Genomic DNA, 21,863 nt, shown 5'->3' on the forward strand with positions numbered 1-21,863 from the left:
CTGCCAGGCAGAAGGGGTTGTGAAAGGTCTCCACTTCACTGCCCCTGCCTCAGCAGAGGTATTTATAGCCAAGTGCCTGGAACTGTGCTGGCTCTTGGAGGAGAGGAGCACAGTGGGATGCAGTGCTGCCTGACCAGGGGGTGCTATCAAGCACTAATACCATTCCTCTGATCACCACATACAGCACAAAATGAAAACTTAGGGTTGAGCTGTCCTTGCATTTCCCAGACGCTCAAGAATCTGCCTAGCCCACCCTCCTGGCCAAAGGACAATCAGCTCCATTTCAACCTTTAAAAGCAGTAAGAACAGATGCTGCTTGCACAAGCCAAACCCCTGGGTGCTGTCAGAGCCCTTGGAAACCCAAGTGTCAGGTACACTCAGTCCTCCCAGTAAAAGCCAGCAAAGAGCAAGCTGTCTCACCAGCAATGCACTACAGCCAGGGTCAGCACTTTGGAAGCCACAAGGATGTCATGTCATTCATTCATGCTTCTCTTTTTCCCCTCATCTGATAGCTGTGACTGACATGCTCCTGGTTTGGCTAAGCCATTTATTGCAAGTTATAGCTCTGATTAAGCCAGCCCTTTTATGATCATGAACAGCTCCTAAAATCCACAGGGATCACCTCCTAAGTTGGTCTGTTGTCTAAAACTGCTGACAGCCCTCCATGTCCTGTAGATTTTTAGGAAAAGATGAATTCAAGAGCAGGAGAGCATGACAGTAGAGATTACAGCCCAGTAATTGGTTCCAAACAGCAAACAGGAAAAATACACAGACAGCACAGCTAAGGGCTCAGACACCTCACACGTGGCAGGACACACAGAGGGAACATCTTAAATCCTTACCTGAAACCATCCCCCATCCTTTCCCAATGGGGATTCCCACCCCAACAACATTCAGACACAGGGTGACAGGCAATGCATAAGGCAAAGGACCAGGTTAGCAGGGTGCTGCTAACTTCCCCTGCACTGCTACTCACCGAGTTTGTCCCCAGAATCTGTAGGTTGGGCTTCTCTGACTCCAGCAGCTTTGCCACCATCTTCAGGAAGCTCTCCACAAAGAGATTGATGCTCTGGCAGTGACAGGCCATGAGGAGCTGGTCCAGGGCCTCCATGGCAATGCACACATACCTGGGAGCAGACAGAAGCCAGGATCATTCCTCAGCAGCAGAATGGACATGGCCCCACAGCCCTCCCTCTTCCTTCCCACTCCCAAACCAACCAAGTGCTCACCAGTAAAGTCAGCCTAATGCTAACCTCTTGCCCTGGCCAGGCCAACAGCAAAAAAAATCTACATCCTAAATACCCTTGGGAGATTTTTAGACAGAAGTGGATGCTCCCAGTATCCTGCCTTCTATGGAAGACTAAGCTGTCCAAGAACTGTGGCTGACAGCTACATCTCTCCCCCACGGGGAGGGGGCCTCTCCTGTAGGTTTCCATTGCTCTGAACTGGTCTTTTTGCCCTGTGAAGGAGTGCTGGAACAAAACAGGCTACCCCAGCATGGCTATACTTGCATCACTGCAGAAGTTCCTTGGGTGAGCAGTGTTTCCTCCAGCAGGAGTTGGCAATCCATGCCTTACTCCCCATCCTCCCTCCAGGGATAGAGCTTTTGATCACTCAGTCTTGACTGTGTGTGCTACAAGAGAAGCCCAGAACCAAATCCAAAGAGAGGATGTCCTCACGACAGGTCCCTGAGCCATACAAGGGGTATTTCTGAGCATAACACATTCCTTTTGCCATCCCTCCTGACCAGGCTGAGCTGGTTACAGCTCACTGCAGACCTCCTTCCAGCAGCTGGCTTCTCCGCAAGCTGTCACAGCGTGTCTTCCAGGCTATTTATTAAATCATTCCTGTCACATTCGTGCCTCTAGAGGAAGTTGGAAAAGCTCATGCCCAGTGATAAATCTCACTCGGGTGCCCATTATGGAGGTGGCGACTGATTACACAGCTATTGTGGAATTTGTTGGGTGTCACTTCATGTTTCCAAGACAAATTGGACTGGTTGCTCACAGTGGCTCTGGGGAAGTCTGCTGTTTGCGGGCTGGTCCTGCAGCACTTCCTCATGAACTATGCAGCAGCCTCGTGCTATGACCACACAGACCTTCAGCTGTTGGTTGTCCTCTCTGTGCACAAAACCCAGTGAAGGAAACCCTGACCTCCAAGTGCTGTGAGTAAGCATTTATTCCAGTTAGATGTTCCCAAACCACATAAAAAGTGATTTCAGTCTCACGGCTTCAGCTCCTCTTGCATGATCTGTGAGGTACCCAAACATCTGATATCGATCCAATGCCAATACACTTGGCACATTATAGCTCCTTACCACCTCCCTTCATCTCCATATCTTTGTATCTCAGTGGTTAGAATCAAGCTCAGACCTCCTGCCACAGCCAAGGTAGTAAGAGGTGGCAAGCACAGGCTTCTTTGTATCGAGCACAAATTGTCCTTTAACCTCAATTTCATGCTCCAACTCCTTTCCATAGCCGGATCTGCAGCAGCTACCAGCTTGTGCTGAAGGGTGACACCTTAAAGCAGCAAAGCAGCTCAATGCAGGAAGATCATGACAGTAGGGCAGACAGGAGCTGCCCATCAGCCCTGCCTGCACATTGACAGGCAGCTAGAGAGGAAAACAACCCTTACAAGGGAAAGGATAAGCCCCCAGCTTCCAAGTTCCAGCTGATAACAACAGCAAGACTGATCTCTTTTCCCTGGAAATGGTGAAAACTGGCTTCATTCTCGAGCAGATCCTTTGGTATCTTATGGCATGCAAACCTTCAGGCACCATTACAGCTCTTCTAGACATCGTGAAAACGAGCAGCCTAAATCCATGAAGTTCCTAACCATCTGTCAAACTGGGTTAAAACTGGCCTAGAGGGAAAAAAGGTATGAAGAGATAACAAAAAGAAAAATAACAGCATGAAGCATCAACCTCCCTTCTCAAAGAAAACAAGGCTTCCAAAAGGGAAAAGGGATACTGGGGAAATAAACAGAGTATCCCAAACTGGAAGGGACCCACAAAGATTGTCAAATCCAACTCTGGACTCCACACAGACTGACCCAGAATTCAATCCATGTTTCTGAGAGCTTCTTGAACTCTGGCAGGCTGCAAACTCAAACACTTTCTCCTTTAGCAACAAAAGGTAATAAGAGGACAACACCCAGCAAGCCTGAAATCAAGGCTATCTTCATCTCAAACGCAGAAGAGAGGCACCCATGAGCCCAGCTCTGGTGTCCTGCAGTGGGACGGGCCCTGCTGCTGACGCAGGTCTATAAATAAAAAGTTTATCCAAACCTATTTCAGGCATTTCAAAGTTAGGCTTTGAAAATTAGCCTGCACTTCAACCCAATTAAATGCCTATATGCACAAGCAGATGGGGATGGAATATATCCCCCCGCCAAAGCTTGCCATTAGATGTCAGAAGTCTTTGAAAACCTTTCTTTTCCTAACATAGCAAGCAGAGCCCGTTAACTGCAGAACATCAGGCATAGCTTTGAATGTCCTGTCACTCCTGATGACTGGTGATGCATGTGAAGCTTTGAAGGTTTTCCAACTTCAACACTTCTCAGGCAGGCTGCTGGCTTCTCTTCCCCCAGGATAAAAGGCAGGCTGAAGTTCGCACTACAAAGCTGAGCCATGTTTGTCTGCTGTGGCTTTGTTCAGGAGACAAGAATCAATCCAGGAGCTATTTCAAAGGGAAGGAGCCCTCCCGTGCTCCCCCAGTGTTTCTAACCAGGGCAATCAGCTAGTTCCAGGCAGGCACTGCTCTCCCCACAGTAAACAAAGCAAGGCCTTGCAAGGAGGGAAGATGAAGGGAATAGGGCCCAGACAGGACCACATAAGGTAAGCCAGACAGAGCAAACACAGCAATCTTCAACCAGCCCAAGGTATCTCCATCATGTGCTCTCCTGGAAAGCATCACACTGCCCTAATCCCTAGTCCCACTCTGTAGCTCAACAGAGATGTGCATGGGGTACAGCACACCCTAACTTGTCCTGAATAACACCTAGTGAGCCACATACAGAGCCACTCCAACTCGCTGTTCATCCATAAGTAGTCAGACATACAGATCTAAAAGAGCTTTCTGTGGGCCAGAAGGATGCTATAGGCCTAGAAGGAATTGGTGTGGCTGAAACAACCTCCCAGCCCTTACCCATATCGGTGCCGGCTCACGTCTCTGATAAGCCGCTCAGAGAGGTAAGCACCGATGCGATCCAGCTTCTCTGGGGCAGACAGGGCGTAGAACGTCAGCTTTTCCATGTTGGTCTTCACCAACCCATCCTAAAAGAAAGCAGTGCAGGGTGTCAAAGCCTCACAACCAGAGCAAGTAAGCATCAGGAGCATCTTTGTGGCAAATCACAGTGGTGATGTCAGATGCCTGGAGCACCCCAGCCACCTCCTTACACTTCTCCATATCTTGTACAGTAGAGAATGCTTATAAGGATTGCATTTGGCCCCAGCTTAGAGCTCTCTGACCTGCTACAGCAGCAAGCAGTGGTACAAATAACACACCACAAATGCAATGTGAACCTCTTTGCCAGTGCCCCACACCACTTGAGGACAGCAGCAGACAGGGACATCAGCACCTCTGGTCTCCTGAGACCAAACAAGCTGCCAGCCCTAATCCCCCTGTCAGCTCCATAACAAAACAAGCACTCATCACTTTCCTGGGCAAACCCAGCTCCACTGCCCTCAGTCAGGCCACTGCCTTAGCATCTCAGCTGTGGAATGGAGACAGAGGCCAGATTTGGGATGCTCCAGGAGCAGCTGGCAGCCCTTGGACATCCCCCCTGTCTCCTGTTCAGCGAGGCAGCAAGCAAGGCACCAGCCTTCCTGCATCCTAACAGCAAAAACAGCTCAAAAAGCTCAAAAGCCAAGCTGAAGCCTCAGGAGGGCCTCTCTCTTAGAAGCTGCCTTCCTTATCCTGCAAAGAGACTGCAATAAAGTCCAGACCCCATTCACCTGCACTCATTATCCACACCAGCACATCCGGAAAAGGAAGCCAGCCCACTACAGCATGGAGAGACAGAGAAGATAAACAGTATTTAAAGGAAAATCTATCCCTCCACATGGTCTTATAAAATCGAAGTATTGCCTGCCTCCCAGGAACTATTTCTGGGCAGGTCACAAAATTCTTTATTTAGAGGGTGGTGAAGCCCTGGCACTGCTGCCCAGAGAAGCTGTGGGTGCCCTATCCCTGGAGATGCTCAAGGCCAGGCTGGACGGGGTTTTGGGCAGCCTGATCCAGTGGCTAACAACCAGCCCACAGCAGGGAGTCACTGCTGGATGATCTCTGATCCAAGCCATTCTAGAATTCTATGATTTTATGAACCTGAGATGTAGGAGTGTCACAGCCCAGCAGAGCACAGATGCTTTGGAGGGTGAAGCAGCACCTCACTTACCTCCGGGTCCTCAGGGAAGATGTTGTCAACAAGTCTTTTGTAGCGGGGACGCAGGGCACCACAGCAGCCACACACACCTGGAGAGAGGAGATAGCTGGTCAGTGGGGACAAAATCCTCAGCTCCAGGGCAAAGCCCTGCGTGGAGATGACCTTGGTAAAAAACACGTGCCTGGATTTGGTGGCACCAAATTGCAACATGTGGAAGAGCACAGGGTACTAAGCTGATGACAAGCCTGAGATTTGCAGCCAAAAAAAAACCGAACAAAACTACAGCTGAGAGGCAGGGAATTGGCTGGTGATCAGCATCATTTATGTAGGACCACAGGGTAATCTGCTTCTCTCACCCAAGAAAGTAGCCCCGAGGTGTACAAAGTCCCCCTACATCTCCGTATCTCACAAGATTATGTTCCGTGGGTTCTCAGAATGAGAGCTACTCAGCCAAGGAAACACAGCTCATGTGGTGTTCCCCATGGAGCCAAAGGGATAAAGACAGCACTGAAGAAAGCAAGACATAAAAGGAAGATAGGATATCTTTTTTAGGGTTGTGAAAGGAAAATACATTTTTTCCTGTTTGCAACCCCAAAGCTGAACTGTTGAACAACACCTTCAACTGTCCTCCTGTGTACAAGTCTCTTGGTGCCCCGCTTGGGCTGAAGGACAGTTGTGAGCTGTGTGTTGCAGAATGCCACCTCACAACAAGCCCAGAACAGCACTCAGCAGACAGGAACATCTTGAGGTGGAACCACTCAGAACTAGGAGTGCAAGCCAATGGTTATCACAGGCAGCTGAAGTCACCTAGCTGATCTTTATGGGGGTGCCTCAGATGTCACATCAAGAGGAGGCCGGTGTCAGCCACCCCAAAGCACCACCAGCCTTAGCAAGCTCAGGGAAGTGTGAGTAATTCAGGGCAGCTTTTTAGCAACTGCTGCTGAGAAGCGAAAGCATGGGGACAAAGGCTCCCAGTGCTGGCAGTGCTCACTTCCTGCAATGTGCTTACTCGTTCTTCCACCTCTTGCACTCTCCCTGCAAACCCCTCTGTAGCTCCCCACTATCCTGTATTTCATTTCCAAGTCTCCATTTCTGCTGCTCTCCCTGCCCTGCTTTCCCTCAGCTGCCGTGGATCGATTTTGCTTTTTTTTCCCAAAGTACCTTTAATCTGGACTCTTAATAAATTCTCGTTTGCTATTCACACAAACGAGCACATGATGATTGCCCGGATCCTCTTAAGAAATTTCCTTTGCCCAGAATAGCCGAGGCAGCATGACGGTACTTGCCTTGCTGGATTCATGCCCCATCCTCAAAGGGCACCAGCCCTCCCTGCAAATAGCTGGAGAGATCCCCCATAAACAATCCCATTAGCTGAGAAACCGGGTCCCTCCACCCCCTGCAGCCTCACTGGTAATTATCTCATCTCCAGCAATGGGACTTCAGGGTACTTTTCAGGCTGAATGCACATTCCCATCTCCAGCCCTGGGAGAGGAGCAAAGAGCCCAGCCACATTCCCGTCCTGCCACCCTCTTTCGATGAATGAAGCTGAAGAGCAGACACAGCGTGAATCCATCAATAATAATTGCGTAATTAAACCTAATGCCTTCCCTCTCACCTCACATGAACTCTTCTTCCAGAAGCACGAGGTTTTACAGCTTCACCTAAGGACACAGCAGCAGCAGGAGGAGGATGAGCGCGGCTTGGGTGAGGAAGGCAGGCACCTTGCTGTTCCAAGGCTATGTTGGGATACTGGTGGGCAGATCCCACCAGAGCTCTGCAAGGTGAGGCTCTCTGATATCTAATAAAAGGGCTGAGCTCACTGGGGCCAGGCAATGAAAGGGTGTCTCTCTATTTGCATTAAATCAAGAGAAACTTTTCTGTCCCAAATCTCTGCCTTGTCTGTTTTGACCCAGACAAATACATACACAGACAGTGAAACCCCAAATCTTTAAGAAACCAGAAGAAAAACAGCATATAACTTGAAGAAAACAGAATGCTCCCCCCCCACCCACCCACCCACCCTGAGTGCTCCGCAGAGAGCAAAAATCACAAGTCCTAACACCAGCCCTGAAATCAGCTCAGTGCTTGTCCTACACAGGATGCTCCCAGACCTTCGCAGCACTAAAACCTAATGCATGGCAAGAAACAACACCCTTCCCACGAGCTACCACCACAGATTTTGTTCAGCATCCAGCTCAACAGCACCACAGCCCCAGTGGAGCAAGGCAAAGAAAGATGACACTGATGGTGTCATCAGCAGCTGAGAGACGCATCCCAGAACCCCACAGAGAGGAGAAGAGAGGATGGAGAGGAGAAGAAGGGACGGTACCTGCTCCAGCCACGTGCAGCATCTCCCAGGAGCAGGCAGGGCCGGCGGCGCAGAGCTGCAGAGCGGGGCTGAGCACCCAGCTACTCAAAGCCATCACAGCCAGAGCAAAGTGGGGGGCTTGGGGTGCTGCTCTGGTTCTCGCAGAGCTGCAGCAGCAGCATCGCTGCAGGGGATGCTCAGCCGAGCGGGAGCAGCCGTTTAAATAAATAAAGGAGCTTTCAGCGCGGCTGCTGAGTCACCGAGGCGGCTCCGATGGCAGCTGGGAACAGCGCTGGCTTTGCTGTGCCCGCGTCTGCAGCGGTACGTGGTGGTAGACGGAGAGCTGGGCATGGCAGAGATTTAGAGAGGGATAACGGGGTGCTGGGGGTCAGCATGCCAAGGTCCCTTAGCCCGAAGATCGCATTCGGCACTCTGCCTTATTAGCGCTGCCAGCAAAGAGCATCACGGGCAGCCCTATCAAGCGGGAGGCTCAGCAGTTCAGAGCTGACCCCATAAAAACAGCTGTGGATGTGGCAGACACGAGCACGGACCACACAGTGCATGGAGCTCTCCTCCTGCCGGCTGCCTGCACTGAGAAAAGCAAGGCCACGGGTTTTCTTAAAGAACAGGTAAATGGAGGCAGGGAGAAATGAGACGTCACACTCTCCGTGGGGAGGGAATAAGGAGGGGAACCCATAAGTATCAGCCCCGGGGGCTCCTACAGACACGCCAGCAATGCCATGTGCACAATGTCGTGTGTGTCACCTTTGTCTCACACCCCAGAGTCATTTCTGGGGCTCTTCATCGCCACTCTCAGTTGCAGCAGGTGCCATCTGCTTCTGTCGCTGGGGGGCAAAGTGAGCCAAAAGGGTCTTTTGCTTTGATAGCTCAGCTCCAAGCAAGTCAGTCTAACTGGGAATAATTACAGTATTTCAGCTGCAGAGATTGTGGCTTGTAAGCACAGCCCCCATTGAGCTGCTCTGATGCTAGCACACACCCCAAGGCTCTCAGATAAACCCACTTCCAGGAGGGGGCTCACTGGTTCCTGTAAGTGGGGTGTTTGGGATGGCACAGCAGCCAGATGGGGTTGGGACACAGGCCCAGTTCAGTCCCATACAGACCACAGCTCTCCCACCACGCTCCGACCTTGAGCCTTTCCTCATTAATCCCCTCCCCTCTTCCCATTTTAACATCATGTCGGCAATAAACAATACTGGAAAATATCACGGTCATGTTATTTGAGGCATGGAATTTACTTAATAAGGGCACTCCATCTGATTGCAAATATATCTTAATTAAATCAAGCAAAATCCCTCATTAAATCTAACATGCCATGAAGGTCGCTCTCTCAGCTCCAAGCAGAAACGCTGGCCCTAAAGCAGGGGTGTACCATCAGCCCAGTGCCATTTTTCCCATGTGCCAAAACAGACACCTTTTCCTAATCTGCTTAGCAAAATCTCATTTACCTGGCCAATGTCTCCTTCATATCTAGCATCTGATTCCAGGGCAAGCCTGCCTGGAGTGAGGGATGCTTGAGAAATGTCACTGAGCAATATTCACACTGTCCCAGACAGCATTTGGCCCTGCTCTCCATCCACTGCAGGGCAGAGGGATGGAGCTGGGAGCTGCAGGTCAGGGGAAAGCAAGAAACAAGTGATGCCAGCAGAGAGAAGGGGCAGACAAAGTGCCACAATGGGGGCTGGTGGGTAAGGAGGGCACCGCCTGCAGATCCTGCTCCTACCCAAAAGCCATTCTCAGGGCAAAGCCCAATGCCATGAATGAGTGCAGCAGGAAGCTCTCCCAAAGGAAAGGCTCTCTCAGGCGTTCCTCTGAGCTTCTGTCACCAATTCAAGCAGCAGGAAAACAACACTAAAAATCCAGCTTCTGCACCAGCAGGCCCTCATCTGCCTCTGCACCCAGTTAGAGCCAGGGCAGATCCTGATGTAAATCAGCACAGGGCTGGCAGTGCTGTAAAGTAAGCCAGTAAATCTCTCTCTAATCACATTTAAGAGAGCCAAATACACCAGGCACTGATTAGAACCATAGCCCCATATCCCTATGGATCCCAGTGCTGGGAATGGGGAGAGGAGAGCGAGGCTGGAGAATCGGGCTCTGCCTACCTGTGCCCTGGTGCTAAACTGGGACAGGAGCTTTGCCACCAGTCCGAACCAGTGGGACCAGCCCAGAGCAAAGGAGAGCTGTTGGGAGAGAACAGCCATGATACCATGATAGTGATAGGACAAGGCGTAAAGGTTTTAAACTGAGACAGGGGAGGTTTAGGTTGGATATTAGGAGGAAGTTTTTCACCCAGAGGGTGGTGAGGCACTGGAACAGGTTGCCCAAGGAGGTTGTGGATGCCCCATCCCTGGAGGGATTCAAGGTCAGGCTGGATGTGGCTCTGGGCAGCCTGGTCTGCTGGTTGGTGACCTGCACATAGCAGGGGGTTGGAACTGGATGAGCATTCTAGTCCTTTTCAACCCAGGCCATTCTATGATTCTATGAGGAGACAAGGGAGCCCTCTGCTACATTTAGTGGAGGAGCAGAGCTGGGGAGAGGGCCACAATCAGTTGCTCTCCCAGCTCTGTTATTTGGAGCAATGTCCTGATGTTAATTAACAACTCCTGACCTCACCAAATGGTTTGGGATGCACGGCTGCAGCTTGTTCCCTTTCTCTCTTCATTAATTGCTGCTCACCCAAGTGTCCTTTGATAAGAGCCAGGATCTACAAAGGCTGTGTTTGAAAAGTAGACCCAAATCTGTTAGCAGACAGTTTTGGAGACATTGCAGAAGACCCAAACCTTCAACTACCGCAAGAACCAGCACAGGCTGCAGAGAGACACATCTCTAGACGCTGACACAAAGGGATTGTGAAGCGTTTCAAAGCACTGATAGCCAAAGCAGAGCAGTGACACGCGGGACTGGCGAGCCAAGGCTGCCGCTGCCAGGCCATCTCTCTCATTTCTCTGAGCAGGATGGACAGGAGCACATCAGTACAACAAATGCTCTCCCAGACATCGCCTGCAGCCTGCTCAGAGCCGTCGGTGCAAATCCTTTTAGCTCAGCAATTAAATTTGCAGTTTCCCCCTGGCACAGCTCCACACGGCGCTCCTTTCTCGCCTCCACCGACGCAGCCAGGCTTTGTGGGGCAGACAGCGTGGCCCCGTGGGGACAACATGTCACTGCGTTGGTGTGGTGACCGTGTAGGAGAAATGTTTCTGAGACCAAATCCATGCTGGCTGTGGTGCTGGCATGGCTGAAACCCACCTAGATTTGCCCAAACGTGCTGCCTTCAATCTCCCTGTTGCCAAAGGAATGAGAGATAGAGTGGGAACGCACACAGGATTCACAGGGTCGTGTCCCAGAGCACCCAAAGCCACTGCTGCACCTGTTGGATCTCAGAAAAAGTCAGGAGCAAACAGCTTTATCGAGGTATTCAGGCATCAAATGCAGCTTTAACAACTCCACGGTGAGCGGTGGGACATAAATCAGCCCCACTGCCAGCTTACACCAGTGATGGATTTGCCCATCCATTATTCACACCTCACCGCCCAGCTGAACCTGCCAGTCCAACACTGCAGCACGAGTGCAAAGCTTCAACAGTAGACAGATTAATTAATATTTCACAGCAGTGATTAGACTCGGGCATTCAGACCGCACCAACCCTTCTACACGCAGGGGAAACCAGCCATTAAGGGCAGAACTCCGTGCTGGGAAGCTTGCTTTATGTACCTGGCATGAGGGCAGCACAGCTTCGAGGGGAGGATAAGGGGAGTTAAGCGCATTAATGGGTGGCTGGTTTCATTATACAATACGTGGGGGAAGAAAGAGCTTAAATAGCAGGAAATCTCACTCCAACCCTGGCCTCAGAGAGCAGCACAGCTCCTCGATGCGAGACCTTTGCTGGCTGTTGTGGGGACACAGTGTTTTCGGTTCAGGCCCCGTAAGCGCTGCTGACAGAGGCAGCACTCAGTGACCTCTGAAAACTGCTGAATTAAGAGCCAGGTTCATTTCGTGAGCCACATGCAGCAGAATGGCCAAGGAATCTAGAAAGCTTGCAAGTTTGAAAGGTCTTTAAAGAAAAAAATATATATATTTGCGCATGTTTAACAGAAAAAAAGAAAGAAAACAACACCACATTAAGGATCTTAGCGAGACACTGCCCACCCTGTTCCTTATTTTCTCATGATATGCTAAATCAAAGCCCACAGCTCGTTTTAGGTTTTGGCAGAAAACATAACCAAACACCCTCATTTCCAGAGAGGGAAGTGTGATCAAGCAGCCCTGGCCACGCTCTCTCTTCATCCTTTCTGGGTTGTTTGCAGCCCCCGTGGAGAGGGAGCAACTTGCAATGAAGCTACTATGCCGCAAAGAGCTCAGCATCCCTGGAAGTGCACTTGCTTGTGCAATTACTGATTGTGCAACTGATTAAGAAAGCCCTTAAGCTGTCAGGCTTGATGAGCTTCAGTGTGAGCAATGCCAGCTCTCGGCCTGGCACAATCCCCTCCTAGGCAGAGGAGTCCCCACCTTCACTGCAGGTGTCAAACTCTGCTGGATGGGATGTGGCAGTGCTATCCAGAAGTAAAGCGCTGGACTCAACCACAGCTTCGCATACAGGAGCTGAAGCTGAGTGGCTTGGGAAAGCCCCTAGCATTGCTGACACCACAAACATCCCCTTTTCTGAATTAATTTGCGGATCATTTAGTTAAAAAGCACAGGGAAAAAGGAAAAGAAAAAAAAAAAAAAAAAAAGGCTTAATTGCATTTCACATTCCCCTGCTGAGCCATCCAGTCCCACCGAGCACTGTTCATTTAGTGCAAAACCCATCCGATCGTGCGGCTGCTGCTGCTGGCTGTGACTCAGTGGCACGCTGGCAGCCCCAGACAGCTCACAGGGACCTTGCTGCTGCCCACCTCCGGCAACGCCTCCTCCCAGGGTAGTCGAAAAGCCTCATTTCCCCTGCTCTGGCTGCTGCTGAAAAAAGGGAACCTTCTCTATTTCCAGCTCCATCGGCGTGGGAGGAGACAGCTCGTCCCACCGACCAGAACGCACAGGGAGGGAAGCGTGGCAGAAACAAACCACGGCAAGAGGCTGCAGGGCCAGTCTGGATACGGGTCACAAGGCTGCACCAACACACTGTGTGCGTGCTCTGGCCCCACAGCTGCCAAATATAGCGGGGAATGGCCAAGCCCTGCTGGGAACCACCCATGGAAATGTTAACTCCATCCCGTCTCCAAAGCTCTGTTGTTCCCCACTCTCACCCTGCACTCTGCATCCACAACCCCGTTCTTGGAGGGCTTTTGGCTTACACTGCCTTTTGTACATGGTTCCAAATTAAACCCCTGCCTCTTGGAGATGCGGTGCTCAGCACAGAAAGCTCTGTGCTTCCCTTGCGGCTGGAGCCATTGGGCAGCCTCAGAGCATGGGGCAACTGGGTTCATTTACCTGCCAAAGCCTACCAGAAGCGTTCCAGCTCCTGCACTGTAAAATACCCCAAAGAGAAGTTAATCCCCGAGCATGGCTCAGTACAGCGAGCTCCCACCAGAGACAGTTTGGGTCACAGAAGTGCACCCTCAGTTAGCACGACATCAGCCACCCAGGCTGGGTCTGGTACAGCTGGGGTCAAAGCTTGGCTCTCTCATTTTCACCAGTGGCTGTGAAAGGAAACCAAAGTGGGCAGAAAGTAGGCATGGTTCCGCAGCAGCTTGTGCACACAGATGCTAGCTCTGTGCAGGGTGCCAGCACTGCGGGATCAGAGGGAACATGCAGGGAGGAGGGTGGCACGTGCTTCCAGTGCTGCCCCTCCACACACCTTCCAGGGAGGCATGCAGGTCCCCCTGCAGTGGAGCAATTCTCCTGCATTGCTTTGTTCTGCCTACAGAGAAAAAACTATCCCCAGTTACCCATCTAATCCTTCCCACAGGCCAAGAGACAGTTAAAAGAGAGATTAAAAAGATACCAATAATCCTGTGCATTCCTAATGCACCTTTCATCCGAAGTATCCCACAGAGCTTTCCAGCTTCTGGATGTTTTCCAAGACTGCAAGCCGCTGCTGGGGAAGGGACCAGCCTGGCGTTTGTCCTCAGATTCACATTCAGGTCCCCACAGGGACTCTCTGCCCTTCCTCACTCTGCACACATCCTGGAAGGAAATGCCTGCTATTCTGGAGCGAGGGCTTCCCTGAGATGCCAGTGGAGGTGCAACCTGAGGGCACGGAGTTGTGGTCTGGTGTGGGCTGCTGCATGGAGTCACTTCCCTACGGTGTCCAAGGGACAACCAGAGCATGTCACACTCCTCAACTGGATCACTAAAGGGGCTGGCAGGGCTCCTGGGGAACGCAGCTTCCATCTCAAATGCTGCAGCCATCCCTTGGCAGACAGATGGGTTCTGCTGTAGGGCACAGGGGCTGCATCCCCGGGGCACGCAGCTACGGTCACTGTGAGCTGCCATCAGCAAGGAGAAGAGGGAAGCAACCCTCTTGTTTTGCGGGTGGAAAAATACCAGCTGGGAGACCTGAATGACTCAACGGAGACCACAGAGGAGTCAGCACAGTGGCAAGGAGGGGAGGAAAAGAAAGGAAATCAGGCATCCTGCCCCAGGCATCCCTTCCCCCAGGCCCGTTAGGTTGAAATCTGCCAAGCCCCCAGGCTCTGCTCCTTTCCCTGCAGGAGATGGGTGCAGCATCCCAATGCATCTCAGGATCTCCCCACATTGGGTTCACCCCAGATCAAGCACCCCATTATGCAATGGGGCAGCATCCTGCCCACCCACCTCCCTCCTGCCCCAACTCACCCCTGGCACTGCAGCTCCTTGCAGAGATGATGCTCAGCCAGCAGCGACCCCAGTGGGCAGAGAGATGTGGGGAGTGGGGTTCCCACCTCTGCCTGCAGTGCTCACCCTGCGCTGACTGCCCAAAAAGGATGCTCAGGCAGCAGGGAGCGAGGATTTAAGAGCCGGCTGCCACCCAGCCTCCCCCCCCAGTCCTTCCCAAAAGCTCCCAGCAGCTTAGCGCAGGCCTGGGCGAGGGGGGGATGGCCAGCTGCTCTGCCAGCTGCTCCCCATTATGCCTGGTACTGCCCCAGTGTGGGACGCAGGACACCACGAGTCTGTGCCATGCTGCAGGGTGAGAACAGTGACAACATCGGGAACATCAAGTTACAAGCACCCCAGGGTGCGTGGGCTTATGTAGGACTGAGGTCTGCGCTACGTCAGGACCTTGGTACCATGCAGGGTGTTCATATATAGAACCAAGACCTCTCCTTATCTGGGGCAGGAACGTGTGACCCTTTCCAGGTAGCCACGTGGAGCTTAAGAGCCATATAGAGCACTTGAGGCTTCCCCACCCCAAGGACTGGGTGCTTCCCCAGCAATGTGGGGGTCATTCACCCCATAAAGAAGCAAGATCCTCTCTGTGTTGCGGAGCAGATGATCCCAGAGCCTGGGCTGGTGGGGTGGCTAATGAGGAGGGAAGAGATTAACAGATTCCCATTCTACCCATGCAGGAATAGGGAATGTCCCAGTGATAATAGGGGGTGCACAGCTCCTTAAGGGATCATAGAGTGTCCCAACCCCAAAGAGGGGTCACCTCCCAGTAACCAGGTGGATGCATAGCCCTGTAGAAGACCAAAGTCCTCCCCCTAGCCCCAAAGAGGGGTCACTTCCAAGAACTGAGGAGATGCACAGCTCTGTATAGAACCAAGGTCCCCCCAAAACCAAACAGGGTTCAACCTCCACTAGCCGGAAAGGTGTGCTGCTCCATAAAAAGACCATGGTCTCCCAGATAAGACTCAACCCCCAGCATGCACAGCTCTTTCCAAAATGGAGTGATTCCCCCCCCCCCCGTCCCAAAGAAGAGATCCTCCCAGTAACTCCGGGGTGCATAGCCTATACAAGACCGGGGTGCATCCATCCCAGCGGTATACACCCCCAGTAACCAGGAGATGCCCAGGACCAAAGCCTCGCAAATGCCAAAAAGGGAACACCCCGCAATAAACAGGGGGTGCACAGCCCTACTTAGGGCCGAGATCCCCCCAACCCTGATCGGGCCCTGGGGCCACAAAGCCCAACCCCGGGGGGTATGGCTGAACCCCAAGTCCCCGGGGGGTGCACGCACAGCTCCAACCCGGCCGGGCTCCGGGGGTAACTCACCGTACATGGCTCAGCCCGGCTCAGCTCGGCGCGGCTGAAAGCGGCGGTGCCCGGCCTGGCTCTGCTGGCCGGGGGCGGCACCGGGGGGCGGCACCGCAGAAGGGACTCCTCCCGCAGGCACGGCGGCAGCGCCCGCCCTCGGCACGGCTCGGCGCTGCTCGGCTCGGCACGGAGCCCGCAGGATGCCTGGGGACTCGGCCCCGAACGGCCCTCCGTCCCATTGTGCCCTCTTTGTCCGCAATACAGCGCCCGCATCCTGCCCCACGCCCTTTGCAGCACTGAAGCAACGCAGCGATTCCTGTTGCCAATGGGGAAACTGAGGCAGTGAGCCTTGGCAGGAGGGTACCCGCACTGCTTGCTGGTGGCCCTACATGTGCCATAGGCATCAGTGCCTGCACACAGCTCTTGGTACATGAGCACGATCAGCCCCCACGCTTTGCCTCCTGTGCAGAGCCCGCAAGCACTGTTCTCATCTCCCGAATCCCACGACTCCCATCCAGCACCCCGAAATGGGAACATGGGGTCCTGGTGCTCCAATGCATGGCACAGCATGGCACCACAGGATGCAACACAGCGCTGCAGAGCACTGCGGCCTAAAGGCACGGCACAGCACCAGCTTCCCTCCTTTACCTTTATCCCACCCATACAGACCCATTCTGTCCCTCTTCCCCGCTGGTATGTTCAACATCAAAGTCCCCACACGCTTCCTACGGCCATCCCACATCCACAGAGTGAATCCCACGCACTGGCAAGACTGATCCATCCGTAGAGACTGAACCCTTGTGTCAAAGCTTGTCACAAACATGAGTAACCCATAAAGACGCTGCCCTGGGCCTTGGCTGGGGCTGAGGCAAGGCTTGAGGTGACAGCACCCGGCCAAGGAGGGCCAGGGGACCTGGGAGATGCTGCCAGCAGGCAGCCACACATCTCCCCCTCCCTGAGCCCTCGCTGAATCTCTTCCCACACAGCAAAGCCTCCAAGCTCGCTAATTAGGCAATAGCTGGTGCCTCATCATCCTACTTGCAGGGAAATTATGTTTTAATTAAAACATTTTGAGAGTTAATCTGTGTTGCTGATTCCCTGGGTGGTGGAGCAGCTGCACGCACAGCCCTGGGGAGTGGGGGGCTTTCACGGTGGACATGGTGGCTTTCACACCAAGGGACGGGGGCTCTTGAGTGTCTCTGGTCAGCCCAGAGTAAATCAAAAGTCTCAGAGTAAAATGTGACATGAGGACAGAGCCTGAACCAGATACGGTGAATTTCTCCATCCCAGAAACCTTTCACTTGATCACAGTTTATTGTGAGGTGACCAGCTTGCTGCAAAGGAACATGGGGGTCGAAACAGCGCTACAGAGAACAAGCACAACACATTACTCACCCTATCCTATTTTCTGAAGCTCTTGTGAAATTGTGCTCCTTTGCCAGCAACTGCCATTGCTCAGAGTCCCACCTCTGAGCCTGTCCTGCCCCCAAGCTGCTCATTGCTTCCAAGAGTCCATGCCCACAGCGGGAGCAATGGGCACCAGCCAGCCCCTGTGCTTCAAATCCTGGCCAAAGCTGAGTCCAGGGCAGCCCAGGGGACAAGGGAGAATCGAAATACTGCACATCTCTCCTTTGAGGCCTTCCTGGCTGAGAAGGGGCTGTGCTCCCCATTTCAGGGACCTGGTAGCAGCCCCCGCTCAGCTGCCTGACCCAAGTCCCATCAGCATCACAAGCCCCAGGGTCCCCTCAGCTCTGCCCTATACACACAGGGCTGGCTGGTGTGAACCCCCAAATTTGTCACTACTGGAAAAGCCCTGCAGAACTTCTGCCCTCATAGTAAAGATATGAGCAACCTTACCTAAAGCCCAGGTGGAATCCAAGCCGCCTCCAACACATTGCTCCTCCTCATTTATGGCGCAAAACAAGGACAGAGAAGAGTTAAACCCTCCCCACCAAAGCACCACCACCGTCAGCCCCTACCTGTCATTGCCACGCTGGGTCGTGCCACGACTGGGACCTCAGTGCACTCCCGTCTTGCCCAGAGGGATCCAAGCACGTCTCTCCACGTGGCACAACCCCTGCTCCCAGGAGCTGGCCAGCCTTTTTCCTTTCCACCAGCCGTCAGGCAAGAGGGGATGCCAAATTGTTTGAGGTCCAGGATGCTCTTAGGACAGGTGGCTTTGTCCTCACCTTGGGCTCAGAAATGCCGTGCACAGCTCAGCATGGTGTGCAGGGTGGACACGTGAGACTTCACTGCCCCAAGCCCCAGGGGACCTGCTTGGGGGTAGCCCAGAGGGGAGGTGGCTGACAGGCACAGGGGGAAGGCAGTGAGCCGAAGGCAGTTGAAGCAGCCACGGTCATGCCGGGAGGACGGCGGGGAGCTGCTCGCCCCGGGCACTTCCTTTGTCAGGCACGTCCGTCCCTGGTCCGTCTACTCCCTCCTTCCTCCTGCAGCTGTTTCCATGGACACAGAGCTGCTGCAGCAGCCGCAGCGGGGTCTCCGGCACCAACCCATGCATCCCTTCACCAGCCATGAGCCCAGAGCACAGCCAGGCCCTAGGCACGCACGCTGGCTGCCCGTAGCTGCTGCTGCAGCCTTGGGGTGTTTTGCACCAGATCTCGCTCCCCCACGCCTGCTCTGCTGCCATCGCCTGCCGCACAGCTCACACAACGCCCAGGGACGGGCTGTTCTCATGCCCTGGCAGTTCTCATGTCCAACACACCATTCCTCGCATGTCTCTGCGGCACTTCTGGCACGAGGATCAGTTTCGTGCACATGTGTGGTGCAGGAAGGACAAGGATGCTGTCATGGTGCCAGGCAGAGCGAGTGAGGACACCCTCAGCAGCAGACAGAGAAGGATCTCTGCCAAAAAGGCAGCTGATGCCCTCCCTCCAGCTGCACAGGGACCTTGTGGGTGTCTCTGCTGGGAGCACTGGTGTTTCCAGGATGGCAGCTCGGGATGCCCTAGCTCTGGAAGGTGCTGCGGGTCACCTGAGCCCGAGCCACCTCTCCTTGATGCTTTAGGCTAATCAGAATCCAGCTCCAGCCAATGGGACTGCCACTGCAGTGCAGCAAAGCAGCTCCCTGCACACTTTCAGGGAATCCCTGTGCTTGCTTGATGGTCCCCAGGACTGTCATCAGCACAACTTTACACGGACACTTCAGCTGAAGCTGCTCCAAGCCACCAAATGCAGCTGATTGATGGTGACCAACTCAGCCACGAATGCAGAAAAATATCCAGTTTCTAGCAGCCAGAAATGTTGGCTACAACCCTGCCAGCAAGCAGGCTCACACAGACACACCACGCTAGGACTCACAGAGCAGCTCATCCCAGTTTAGGTCCAACCAACACAGCTCCCCATTGTCTGTGGGGAGCCTCAGCCCACCAGGCTGCAGACCAGCATTTTACATCCCTGGTTTCCCTGATTGAAGTCAGGAAATCTCTCAGCTGTCCTTTCCAACTCTTGACTTTATCTCAACGCAGACTTCTATGCAACTCTGAAAATCAACAACTACTTTTGGTCCTTAAAACGTGCAGTAAGCAGCGTATCCAGGCTGAACCCACAGTGTTGGCTGTCACTTTACTCACAATGCAAATGCACCACAACAGAACAAATCCGCCCCACTGCATCGCTGGGCTTATGCTGCATCATGCCTGTCATCTAACCCACCAATCACCTGATCAACACTGCAGCCCCTATTATTGCTTGCCCAAGTGCTGTCAACTAACCAGACCCCTCCCACCCTATCACCCCAACCCCAATCTCTAATTGAATAGCTTTGGAAACGTGCAGCTTTGCACTACTGAAACAGGTGAGGGAGCAGGGAAGACAAATATAAATCTCTCTTCACCGTGACAGCACAGAGACAAAACAAACAAGCTCTAAAATAGTCACACATAGCTGGTGGAAACTCCCTTTATTGGTGGGACCCCACTACTACAGAAATATTCAACATCTAGCTTCATCTCCCAGCTGTTATCCTTATTTTGAGCCATTTCTTTATTATTTTACTCACCAAATTATATATTCTTACTTACGGTAGTCCAAGCCACCTGTCTGGAGAAGCCACACCATGCTTCCTGCCTGCTTGATAGCCAGGGCCAGTAAGTCTTTGCATGCCCAGATACTAAGTCTAGTCCAGTATTAGTGAATTACTGGATTTACCATCATTATGACCTGGGTAACTGCATTACTGATCTGTATTTATTACTGCACCATTATTTAGAGATAAATTGCTTATCCCTAAAGCTCTCAATCTGCCTGTTACTGTATCTTGAATAAGACATCAGAGCTGCCCTAAACCTAAGGAAGATGTTGGTGTGGTGCTGAACTATCTTCCTCTACCTTCACAGAGGTGTTCTGTCCTCCCCAGCCCTGAGAAAACCCTGCAGAAGTCTTTATATCTCGTAGCAAGACAAGAAGAAAAAGTCACCTTTCTTTCTCCTCTGTTCTAACCAGACGAAAGGATGCCCTCAGCCTAGCTGGAGAGCCCAAAGAAAACTCCTAACTTAAGGCCAGCAGATAGAATCATAGAATGGCCTGGGTTGAAAAGGACCACAATGCTCATCTAGTTTCAACCCCTGCTGTGTGCAGGGTCGCCAACCAGCAGACCAGGCTGCCCAGAGCCACATCCAGCCTGGCCTCCAGGGATGGGGTATCCACAACCTCCTTGGGCAACCTGTTTGTGCCCAGAGATCTCCTGGCTGCTGTGTCTGTCTCAAGGAAGAAGGGCTGAATTCCCCAGATCAGAAGATTTGTAAGTAATATTAGCATTCATATGACCAAAAATGACAGGCTGTACCTGGATGTGCAGGACCAATGGAGAAAGGGTTAAAAGCATCAGCTTACAATGCCACAAAGCACAGTGTGCCTGGTTTAATCATACAGCCAGACAGCAGGGAGATGAAGAACAGACTGAAGATAACAAAGAACAAACCTAAAGATAAGGTGACAACAAAGATGAAGAACTGGAGCTGTAGGCATAAAACACCCAGAGATGGATGACAGCAGGACTCTTTTGGCAAAGATTTATGAGGCCAGATAATGAGGCAGAAGATCCCAAACTGCCCATAACAGATCTGTCGAAAAGCAGTTTTTTGGAGCCAGTCAGGAGGAAGCAGTGAGAGGTAGTGAAGACTCAACATCCAATATCCTTAGTCCATGGCACACACCAGTGATCCCCAAAACCCCATGTTTGTGAAGAGGTTGGTGAGAGTGTGTGCAATCCCCTAGCCCAAGGTTTGTAAGATAAAATCACTCTCTCTACCTTTCCTTTTCAGGAAAATGCTTTGCCCCCCCCTTGTTCCAGACAGGACCTCACACCAGCCACACTCCCAGCAGGATGTGGGAGGGGCAATCACACCACTATGGGGCATCTCAGCCAAGGGAACCCTTCGGGATCCCCTCCATTTCCTGGGGGCGGCACTGAGGTGAGGGGCAGGGCTAGGTGTCCACCTGTACCTTCACAATGGAGTCTCCAGAGAGCTGAGAGATGCTCAGACCATGCATTCCCTGCAAGAGGGTCTCTCAGGCAGCCCTCCCAAGTGACCCCCACCTCCAGGAAGGGAGTCCCCCAAAACTCCAGCAGCTCCTAATGCACAACCTCCCAAAGGAATTACACACACACCAGTGTCCACAAGTCCCCCTGTCTCACAGCTGTCATCCAAATTTGGTGAGGGAGTGACTACAGAGCAGCCACGCGCCTCTCCTTCCCATTACCTTGTCTTCCACACACAGTTCCAAAATTCTCCATCACAAGAGGACTCTTCCAGGCCTAGAACAAGCAATCAAAGACGTTATTTACAAGGTCCCTCAGGGATGGCACTGTTCCAGGCTAGCACAGGGATGAGCCCTTCAGTTCAAATCTCTGGGCTGTGTCCACAGGTGCCATGGGGCTGTTGCTGTATCCCCTATGGTAACACGTTGCACTTCCATTCACAACAACCAACTCCATCCATCCCTCAGGCCTAAAGGCCTTGCTTTGTGAGCCTCTCACCTCACCCAACCCCCTCAGCACGCACTTCCCGCCATTTCTGCCCACCCCG

General features: G+C 52.6%; 1 protein-coding gene across 6 annotated transcripts in view; it reads right to left on the bottom strand.

Moving 5' to 3' along the window:
- Window positions 1–21,863, bottom strand: part of EFR3B (EFR3 homolog B) — a 44,416-nt gene that overhangs the window by 22,408 nt on the left and 145 nt on the right. For 2 of the 6 annotated variants that reach the window (XM_010708069.4, XM_003204591.5), the window contains exons 1-4: window positions 7,712–7,820; window positions 5,395–5,471; window positions 4,146–4,273; window positions 977–1,127 (exon numbers count right to left, since the gene is read on the bottom strand). In XM_010708069.4, the coding sequence (XP_010706371.1) occupies window positions 977–1,127; window positions 4,146–4,273; window positions 5,395–5,471; window positions 7,712–7,805 (450 nt within the window). In that variant the 5' untranslated portion in view covers window positions 7,806–7,820. Of the gene's footprint in view, window positions 1–976; window positions 1,128–4,145; window positions 4,274–5,394; window positions 5,472–7,711; window positions 7,821–15,835; window positions 15,956–17,796; window positions 17,820–21,537; window positions 21,862–21,863 lie in introns of those variants that run through there. The other 4 variants (XM_019613365.3, XM_085218236.1, XM_085218238.1 and 1 more) reach the window with 4 other exon arrangements.

The sequence above is a fragment of the Meleagris gallopavo genome, chromosome 2 (assembly GCF_905368555.1).
Source record: "Meleagris gallopavo chromosome 2, MGAL_WU_HG_1.1, whole genome shotgun sequence".
NCBI classification, from domain to species: Eukaryota; Metazoa; Chordata; class Aves; order Galliformes; family Phasianidae; genus Meleagris; species Meleagris gallopavo.